The sequence below is a fragment of the Amphiura filiformis genome, chromosome 12, assembly GCF_039555335.1.
Source record: "Amphiura filiformis chromosome 12, Afil_fr2py, whole genome shotgun sequence".
NCBI classification, from domain to species: Eukaryota; Metazoa; Echinodermata; class Ophiuroidea; order Amphilepidida; family Amphiuridae; genus Amphiura; species Amphiura filiformis.
The window spans coordinates 19,081,314-19,092,677 of NC_092639.1; the positions used below are offsets into that span (position 1 = coordinate 19,081,314).

General features: G+C 36.9%; 1 protein-coding gene across 1 annotated transcript; it reads left to right on the forward strand.

The window, feature by feature from the left end:
- The first annotated feature begins 512 nt into the window (after nucleotides 1–512).
- Nucleotides 513–1,235, forward strand: LOC140166688 (uncharacterized). Its single transcript, XM_072190186.1, has one exon. It carries the CDS (start codon nucleotides 513–515, stop codon nucleotides 1,233–1,235), a length of 723 nt encoding a protein of 240 aa, XP_072046287.1.
- The last annotated feature ends 10,129 nt before the right edge of the window (nucleotides 1,236–11,364 follow it).

An 11,364-nucleotide genomic window follows, 5' to 3' on the forward strand; every position in this document is an offset into this window, starting at 1 on the left:
AGGGTTAGATCTAGAAAGTGAAGGGGAATACCTATGGTGTCAAGTTAACATTAAAGGGAGGAGACCAATAATATTTGGTGTTATTTATAAACCAAATCACTCGGACATAACACATATTGATGGCATGAGGGAAGCTATTGAAAAGATTAATGCAAAACCAAGGACTTGTGACATAATAGTGACAGGAGACTTTAACCAAGGTAACATTGATTGGGAAACAAATACAGTGATACCAGATCACTATGCATCTAAAGCAGCTGCAGAGAAGTTGTTGGATCTGTCAGTGCAATACAATATGCAGCAGATGGTTACAGAACCAACTAGGGGAGACAGCATCCTAGACTTAGTTTTCACAAATAATACCAACATTGTCAATCACACCAAGGTGGAACCTGGCGTGGGAGATCATGACATGGTAAGCACTGTTCTGAACCTTGTTCTGTAGGCCCAAACAACCCAGGAGAAGAATTTACATCAGGAAAAAAGCCAATGAAGAGAAGATCAGACAAGAAATGGGAGAATACCAAAAGACCTTTGCAGATCTTGATGACTTGACGGTGCAGGACAAATGGAATCATCTTGAAAAGGAAATCAAAAGAACGGTGGAAGAAAATGTTCCTACTAAAGTGAAATCAACAAGAAATGATCTACCATGGTTTGACAGAAAGAGTCGGAGAAGAACAAGAAGGAAACAGAGGCTGTACAACAAGGCAACGCAAGGTGGCCAAGCAAAAGATTGGGAGACATACAGGGAGTACAAAAAGGAATGTAGAAGAGCTCTCAATAAGACAAGATGGGAGTATATCAATAATGATCTGGGGTCAGCGGTCAAGGAAGATCCTAAGGCTTTCTGGACTTTCATAAAAAGTTTGAGGAAAGAAGATAATGGAGTGGCAGACCTGAAGGTTGACAACAAACTTTTAACAGACAGCAAGGAAAAGGCGGAATCACTCAACAACCAGTTCTGCAGTGTATTCACGCAAGAGGACAAAAGTCACATCCCGTCACTTGGGGAAAGCAACATAACAAATATCCCGAATTTGGTCATTCATGAGGAAGGAGTCAATAAGCAACTGCTGAAACTCAAACCAAATAAAGCACCGGGTCCAGATGGAATATTCCCGTGGATGTTGAGAATGATGGCAGAGCAACTGGCTCCGGTTCTCACCAAATTATTTCAGCAGTCTATAGATGAGGGTTTTCTTCCAACACAGTGGAGACAGGCAGACATATAACCTATATTTAAAAAAGGTGACAGGGCTAAACCAAGTAACTATAGACCTGTCTCCTTAACAAGTGTTGTGTGCAAAATATTAGAGCACATAGTGCATTCGCACATCATGGATCATCTGGAAGAGCATAATATTCTAGTTGATAACCAGCATGGTTTCCGGGCCAAGCATTCAACAGAGACCCAGTTAATACTGACATTGAATGATCTGACAAAAAGCATGGAAGAGGGAGAAACTGTACACATGGCTATTCTAGATTTCGAAAAGGCATTCGATAAAGTGCCACACGAACGTCTGCTTAGTAAGCTAGATTTCTACGGAATCCGAGGGAATCTGCAAAAATGGATTCGTCACTTTTTAACAGAAAGAACACAAAGAGTTGTTTGCGATGGGATCACATCTGAAACCAAGCAAGTCACTTCCAGCGTACCACAAGGTACAGTCACAGGACCACTGGATTTTTGATCTATATAAATGATCTTCCAGATAACCTTGCAAACAAGGCAAGAATGTTCGCGGATGACTGTGTCATCTACACAGCAGCAAAAACACAGCAGGACCTTCAAACTCTTCAAGATGACTTGAGAAAGCTTGAAGAATGGCAGAATAGATGGGGAATGTCCTTTAATGCAGCAAAATGCTACATAATGAAAATTAGCAACAAGATGCAACCTCCGGATATGGATTATACTTTTTTTTTTTTTTAACTGCAAGAAGTGTCATCGCACCCATACCTGGGAATAGAAATTGATAACAAGCTCAATTGGAATACACAGAGGAAAAATACAATTTCTAAAGCAAACAGGGTGCTTGGTTGTCTCAGAAGAAACCTATGGTTCTGCACCAAGGAAGTTAAAGAAACTGCATATATGGCTTTAGTGCGACCAATACTCGAATATGCAAGCACAGTCTGGGGGCCATACCAGGATGGAGCAATAAATCAACTTGAAGTCGTGCAGCGTAAGGCTGCCAGATTTTGCATGGGGGACTTCAAGCAAAGAAGTAGTGTGACCAAGATGATACAGGAGTTAGGATGGGATTTATTGGAAGATAGAAGGAAGCAAGCAAGACTAGCAATGATGTATAAGATAACAAACAACATGGTGGGCATAAACAAGAACGACCATATGGAGCTAATAAAAGAAACAAGAACCAGGAAGAAGAACAGCAGCAATTATAAACCAATTTATGCAAGACTCAACACATACAAGTACAGCTATTTTCCAAGAGCAATTAGGGAGTGGAACGCAACAGGAGAAGAAGCAATCAAGGCAAGCACAATTGATAACTTCAAGAACCGGCTCAACAGTCAACTAAACAGAACAATTAGATAGAGACACCGTCAGACACGCACCATATATCCGCGACCATGACCAAAAAAGTTGGTGAACTGCAGCTAATAATCTGTATCTACCGACTCAACCAAGAAGAAGAAGAAGAAGAAGTAAGTTTCACAATTTATACTGTAGCTTGTAGTGTAACATTTCATTTCTGCAGGCCTCTAACACCGTTTGAAATAGCATGAAGTGAGTTTAACAAATATATCAAGATCAGGAGCATGATATGGCTTGATATGTAAAACTTATGAATTATAACAAATTAAACTGTAGCCTGCAGTTTAACTCTTCTAGTTCACAGGTTGCGGTGTAATATTGATGCGAAAATACAGTCTGTCTACCGCTCGCTATAGAGGAATCACAAATGTGTGAATAATCCCGTATTGTTCATGCATTAATAGTTCTGGGCGCCTACCAGCAGTACAGTTGTTCCCGTTCCGGAAATAATGGACTTAGTAGTATACCTTACAGTATAAACTTACCTCGTCAATATAAATTCTACAGTATAGAGATGATTTCAGTAATTTTCATGCAATTTCGACCACGTTGAATTTTCCGGTTGCAAGAGCTGTTTGAATTTTGAGCTGTTTACGTGGAATAAAATAGGCGGTAAATAATGCTCGCTAAACAAAGTTCGTTGTTCCTGAAAATGCACTTACTTGTATACGTTTCAGCAAACACTGTTGCCTTTGTCAAAACTTGATGATGAGAGATGTTTACTGGTAACTCACGATAGATGCATCCCCAGAGCATCTTAGTGTTGCCAGTTGATCCCTATGTGATCCCTGTTTTAAAGACTCATCGGAAATGTAAGATAATGGAGGTTATATAAATTAGAAAGAAGAGGGTCGAGGTATCAATTAGCTCAAATTTTCGATGACTTTTGTAGATAATTTCCTAGCTCATTTCCCTGGGTCCATTTTGAAATTTGACACTTTAAAATTCAAGATGGCCGTTAATGATATAAAATTTGCGTATAGCTCAAAATGTCTCGTTAAGGAAATATCAATAGCAACGTGTCATCATTTAAGCATAAGTCTGTGTTAAGCAATTTCCTTGCAACATTTATGGCATATTTTGATGGAACGGATCAATGACAGATAATTGCTTCTTTCTTCTCGACAACTTTTGTTTAAAATGTACTTTGCGCCTTCATCGTAAGTTGATTGCTGATTGGCTGCTGCTGTATATAGGTAAATGTTATCGAAGCTGATTTTTGACAACAATAGTATTAAAACATCAAACATTTTGTCAACCGTGCTTATTTGTTAACACACACGTTTGGCAACGCTTTCTCTTAGTGAAAAGTTTGGCGAAAGACGTACCCACAACCCCACACATACTGCAGTTACTGTCCGTTTTCCTATACACAATACACAGTGCTCTTACCATTGACGCGTAACCTCTACAAATAGTACATGTTAGAAGTATGGGTAATTGTCTAGTTAACGTCGCTGTGTGAAAAATAACCAGCCAATATTAAAAGTACTCTTCTGAAATTCTAGAAAATATAGTTTTGTAACATGTCCTAAATTTTTAGCTAATTTAGGTGTTCGGAAATATTCGCACTTTGGTGTTTTAGGAAGGATATTGTAAACGACAGATAACACCAACAAATATGAAGAAATTATTTCCAAACCGTGTTACGGCCCACAGCCATTATGTTTCTCATTTTTGAAGAATGTGGTTAAAAATATGCACAGTATTGTCTCATTTCGTGAACAAAGGCCACACGGTAATTGTTACTTTGCGTTTGCTTTATAATCGTTCACCCAACTGAAACTATAATACCAGCTTATTGCTCATTGCACAAGTAAAAGAGACACATGTGTGTGGATTTAACCAGAGAAGATCTGATCGTAACATAGTTGAGCTGTTTTCAATGAGTATTATCTTGGTTTAATAGCTTTTAATGGGGTTTAAGTTCTGCAAAGGCCGTGGTGAATTCTACTGTAGACATGACTGCATCATGAAACACCCATACACACAACTTCTCCCTATTTATAGTAAGATATATTCTGCAAGTAGTAATTATTTTGTTTTCTCATTTCCTTTTCGTATAATTAAATTCCGATCAGTCTTAGTTTTTATTGAACATTAATTTATTTAAAAAAATATTTGCGTCAACTGAGCCTAGGGAAGGTAGTCTCATTTCCATTTATATATACGCTACACAAAAATGCGGATTTAGACCAACTTGTCGTTCTTTTAATGCAGATCTTAAATAAATATCATTAATATCATATCAACATATCAGGTCAACATAAGGCAAAATAGTCTCCTCTCCGGTAGCTTGGTTCAACCATCACCATTGAATACTCAGAGTGCTAGTCAGAAGCTGATCTCGCTGTTCAAAATATGATTTTGGACCGCATACATTCAAAATGTCATTTATGAGTGCACAAGCATATTAGGGGTTAATAAAAATTTTCCCTGGTGTTATTTGTATTGAGTGAATACGGAAATTTAGTGGTGGAATGAAACCTCCGAGTGTTTCCTGAAGGCAGAGAAGGTGAGATATTCCATATTATACGAGTATATAATGATACAAATATTCATGACATATTGAAATGGTATCTACAGTTCATACAGTAGTATATGCAATATACTGAGCATGTATAGTTAAAGGGCGATTCGATTTCAATCAGTGCATGGTTTGAAACCGTCTTGAGAGTATATTGGAAATTAATCCAGTTTCAAAGTGTTTGGATGCAAAGGTCGGACATTTTTGTGACAAGGCTAGGAACCAAGTTATAATTTTATAAAGACCTTAAAAAGCCAGAAAACTTTGGTGGCAAATAAGTGTGTTGCTCCAAAAAAATTTCTTTAGAAGGTCATACAGGGATCAAATTTCAAAATGGTTCAAAATCACGCCAAAGTATTAATTCATCTGGTTAAAACGATTCAGTAAAGTGTTGTTTAGTCTACCTTTGACATATGGTTCTCGAATTATAAACAGAATGGTGAAAAGTCGCTTTTTGGGCTCCACATTGGTCAAAACCTAAAATATACTCCGATTTTAACCAAAATGGTCTCAAAGGTCTAATGTTTACAAACTTAATCGATGGTCTAATTTCACAAACTTAATCGATGGTCTCATTTCTGTGATATTTTGAAACTCGCGACTATGGACTGAACAAGGAACTTAGAAATCGATTAATGAAACTATTTTCATATCATAAATTAATATCACTGACACATATCAATTTCATCATTTATTTCTAAGGTCGATTCTTGCCAGTACTATAGCAGATGATTTCTAGACTTTTTTCTCATATATTTTGCATGTTTGCCTGTTTAAAATCATGAAGAGCAATAGCGAAACCAGATCCAAAAACGTATTGTTGGAGAATATCGGCATCCTAACCTAGAGGTATGATGAAGATATGTTGTTCCCCCCCCCAATATATATGTTGTTAACCACAAACCATGCAAACGCGTGTGTAATTTACAGAATTTGCTATTTTGAGGCCTAGATTTGTTTCTAAAATGATGTTGGTTATCCGGGTTGGTTATCAGATATCACTGAGCGTCCCAAATAAATGTTAGCGTTACATCTAATGCTTTCCATGTGATTATATTATAGATATTCCATGAGTTCCGTGTGCATTACTGAGTAAATTGTATTAGTCGCACTGTGGCAAATGTCATAAGTAATGCTGCGGATCAGAAATGACACAATCCAGCACTCTCCTAGGGACAGAATCACCGGCATTATTGTTAATGATATCATGTGTATGACACCTCAATGCACTCTAGCAACGTCACATTCCATTCTCGCAATATCACTCGAATACACCGTTTTCTAAATTCAGATACATGTAAACAATAAGATCCCTTGTGTTATTCCGTCTGGATTGCGGAAATGCAGTGTTACATGAATCCAATACAAAGACACATCATGAGACTGCAACGGTTACAAAACTGGGCCACCAAACCTAATTTTATCGGCTTCCAACTTCCAAGTATGATCATGCTACCAATATTTGCAATCTTAATTGTCTACCAGCAGTTCTCGTATATGACCTACTTCTCGTATCTAGGAAAGGAATAACGCTATTGTTCTGTGACCAAATCATTGTAAAAAGGGTTGAACATGTTTTTGACATGCCTGGAGGATACTGAACAAAATTGGTTTGAGCTGCCCTCTTCAAAATTCAGGCAATTGGAGGTAGGGTTGATTTAAAGTCGATCTGGGGTCAAAATTCGTAAAGTATCGCAAGCACTTTGATGAGTATGCATAAGTATATGTCTAGACATAAGGAAACCAAAAATAATAAAATATTATCCTGTATTCATTATTTATAAATAGCTATTTATAAATCACCGTGGGGTACATGGGTGCAGCCATTACACAACATCGTATCAGCAAAAGGTATCTAGATAAGCATTCACTTCATACAAAATAATATATAGGAAAACAAGATGTCGGTATTCATGAATTTTCACAAAAATGACATGTGCCAAAAAAAAGATTGGGGGATCCTGTAACTTACATAAGTTATGACAAACTGATTTGAGCGAAAAGTTACCGAAAGCGTTTAAAAATTTACTGAGCTCCATTCATTTTTATAATCATTTTTATTTGGTAAAACACACCACATCAAATAATGTTATATTTAAATTGTTGCAATACATTAGAGAATGAATTTGGAGAAAACCTTCGGATAATTACAAATACTCGCTGAGCAGCAAGACCTTCCCTGTAAGCTTTTAATCCGATAAGCTGATTATCTATTTGTTTTCATGAATTGGAAGACATTCTTTGATGTATTACTGGGCTCAATCATCTGAAATTACTGGAGCGTGAGCCACCCAGGCTGGTGGCTCAGCATAGTATTTTATTGTCAGAAGGTTTTCTCCCAATTCATTTCCTAATGACAAATACTATATACATTTTTAGTCAGAGGGCAAATAGGGCAAATTAGTTTGAAGCACCACATGCCCGTATTCATGACAGCACAGATTTATTGAACATTTGGTATTTATTTCAATTTATCAATTTAAATTTCTTTAGTTTACCAAATTTATGCCCAATCTGGCATGCTTTGACACTTGTTCCCATTATGACCTTTGACCTCGAGTTTTCCCACTCACCAAGTGTTAGTCTAATCGGAAAAAGTTTACTGATGTTGGACCTCCGATTTCAACCAAATGTAGTTTATAACACTCCTTATATATCCCATTTGAATTGGCAAAGTTTAAGGTAAATAATTGGACAAAGTTTAACCCTAGAATTACTGAGACATATTTTCTAACACGGAATACAAGGGGGGGAGTTGCAAGCCCCTAATTTTCAATTATAAACGTCATATACCATTATATTTGAAACCAATGTATAGCTATGGGTCTCCTCTATCCATTGATATCATAATAAGTACAAACATTCCCCACATAATATCCCCATGAGGGGGAATTCTGTCTATGTACAAAAGTATAGGCAAAATTAATTTTCGGCTAAAAATTCTTAAAAAATGAGATTTTTACCTAATTTTCTACCAAATATAAAAGGAAATGACTATTCTAAGCTAATTAACAAATAAAAAGTCAATAGCTCTTAGAATAATTTTACAAGCGAGAAATGAAAATCATTGAGTTTACTGTAGAAACCAATGGTGGGCCTCACCAACCCTCCCGTCTTTATGGTCATCTTTGACGGCCGGTCCTACTCCCGGGTAAGGTGCTGGGGTAAAAATTGTATCACTAAAATGAGCGCAAAGGATGGATCTACGTTTGGGCGTAAATGCGTGCGTTTTTTATGACGGATAAAGAAACTTAGGCGGGGGGGGGGGGTGGTCCCCCTTCGTAGGTCTAGGGTTAAGCCCAATCAGACCAAGTTAAAAAAATTGACCTTTGACCTTCGACCTCCGAATTCAACCAAATTTTTCTCGATCTACCGTATGAATTTGGCCAATTAGTTAAAGTTTAAAATTTGACATTTGACCTTTGACCTCCGCATTTGCAATTTAAAAAGAATTGGCCATTGCCTATTCTATTGAGGCTATAGTATATGGACAATATAAGTATGCTCTTTCATTTAATGACATAAAATTTGAAAATTCGGCGCCCGGGTTGAGACACGGCTGTTTTAGTTCGTTTTATGGTAAATATGAGTTTGTTTAAGACAAAACCATGTGATTCGTGCTTGATAATAATTTCCCTAACATATATAAAGGCATAATGTTGTGACTGCCGGAGACTTCCTTTGAGTGAGTTTCACAAGTTTAATACTGTAGCTTGTAGTTTTACACTTCATTTTCATCAGGCCTCTAACACCGTTTGAAATAGCTTGAAGTGAGTTTAACATATCAGGATATAGCTTGATGTTTCACTTTTTATTAAGTAGTTAACGGGTCACGGTATGAATGATGATCAAATAGAGTGTAAGCTTCCTAAAAATGTTCGAATTATAACAATATAACAAATTATACTGATTGTAGCCTGCAGTTTAACTCTTCTAGTTCACGGGTTGCGGTGTAATATTGATGCGAAAATAGAGTATGTCAGTATACCGCGCGCTGTAGGGAAACCCGTTCCGTCCATTAGTTATTATAAGTTCTAAAGTATAGTAAAATAAAGTAGTGCAAACAAATAGGGTCAAATTTGATTTCAACGGTGGTTTCTATAGAAAAGGGGTTAATTTATTTTGTTGCAAAAGCCCTTACATCTACAAAAGGCTCGATGTACCCAGCTAACACACTACGCCAAAATGTTCTCATCGTGTCGTTTGACGATCGCCTTTAGGCGTGAAACGCAAAGTAACGACTTCTATTCCTGAAGTTCTTAACTTTAAATTTGTATACGCTCTCCCTTTTTGGGATTGAGCATCATTGTTGCCGGATGTTAATATAATGTCTTTTAAGACATTAAAATCACGTTGTCTCGACGTATAAAGCACGTGGTTAAAACGTGGTTTAAAAGTCATGAACTGACCCAGATACAACGTCATCTACGGACGTCGTTAGTACGCAAATTTATAACGTTGTTTCGACGTATAAAGTACGTTATTACAAAGCCGTGTAAATGTCATGGTCTGACCCCGATACAACGTAATCTACGGACGTCGTAATTACGTTAATTTGTGAACTCGTATTCGTGTTGTGATTTTCGGACGTTGATATAACGTCATAGTGACGTTGTTTCGACGTTCACAACTTGACGTCGATACAACGTCATAATGACGTTGCATTAACGTTCGGGAATAACGTTTTCACGACACGAATACGAGTTCACAGATTTACGTACTTACAACGTCCATATATTACGTTTGTACGACTTTATATTACTTTTAGATAATGTTGTAACAACGAAAAATTGTTAGCTGGGTAAAAGAAATAATAAAATAAATACACTGCAAATTTGGCAACGGTTGTTACAAATGGCTGAACCAATTGATTTGAAAAAAGTGTTTGTGAACTATTGGTTGGAGCGTTTCAGGTGTTTGAAAACAAACGATTCTTCTTCAGGGATGCAGTTTTGAAACGGATAATCTATTTAATACCAAGCAGCAAACGGTGGACCCGTTTGTATACAAATGGCTGAACCAATTGATTTAAAAAAAGTGTTTGTGAACTATTGGTTGGAGTGTTTCAGGTGTTTGTAAACAAACGGTTCTTCTTCACGGACAGGTTTGCAACGGATAATCTATGTGGGTCCGTTTGTATATAAATGCCTGAACCAATTGATTTGAAAAAAGTGTTGGAGTGTTTCAGGTGTTTGTAAACCAAAGGTTCTTCTTCATGGACAGGTTTGGAAAGAATAATCTATGTGGATACGTTTCTATACAAATGACTGAACCAATTGATTTGAAAAAAGTGTTTGTGAACTATTGGTTGGAGTGTTTCAGGTGTTTGTAAACAAATGGTTCTTCTGCACGGACAGGTTTGTAACTGATAATATATGTTAATCCGTTTGTATACAAAGAGCTGAACCAATCGATTTGAGAAAGAGTGTTTGTGAACTATTGCTTGGGAGTATTACAGGCGTTTGTAAACAAAAGGTTTTTATTCACGGACAGGTTTGCAACGGAAATTGATTTGATAAAATTGTTTGTGAATATTCGAATGGAGCTGTAACATTGATTTGGATTTTAACATACAATGCAGCATTTCTTTACTCATAAACGGATGATAAATATTTACAGATCATCTGATCCTAGTGATGTGGTAATATTTTTCCATAAAAACCGTGATTTTGAGCTAGAAAATTCATCCGACCGCCACTTTTTGTACAGTGTGTAGTATAGGACAAAGGAACTCGATCGACAGCATCGTTCGTTTCATCATTCGTCATTGACTGTATACGCTGGCGAAGTTATGTAATAATCGGACTAAGGACCCATTTTCAAATTGAAACTTTTTTGTTGTGAAAATTAGGCATGTTGCATGACCGTCGTGACACCATAAAAATGTCAATTTCAACGTGTACCGTGCGTATTTAGGTGTGCGTTTGTATCAAAAAGTCAAATCGCAATCTGCATTTTTATACGGCCAATCTCACACGCAATGGGCAATTCGATCGTATGAAACACGGGTATGAATGAAGTCAAATTTACACACCTCAATGTTGCTTTATTATAATTATTTTTTTTAATAAACAAAGGATCATATTAATAGTTTATAGACCTCCTTCGTATGTTCATTATCCTTGACTCTCTTTAATATTTTTAAATGGAGAAATTTTGTGAATTTTCAACGCAGTTCCCATGTTAATTTTGCACGTGCAAAATCTTCAAAACTGGCAAAATACGTGACCTCACTTCGATACAAGATAGAAATCACAAGCTCTCTATTATA

What these genes read in the sequence shown, in the direction of transcription:
- LOC140166688 (XM_072190186.1), top strand. Translation starts at nt 513, where the DNA reads ATGGGAGAATACCAAAAGACCTTTGCAGATCTTGATGACTTGACGGTG.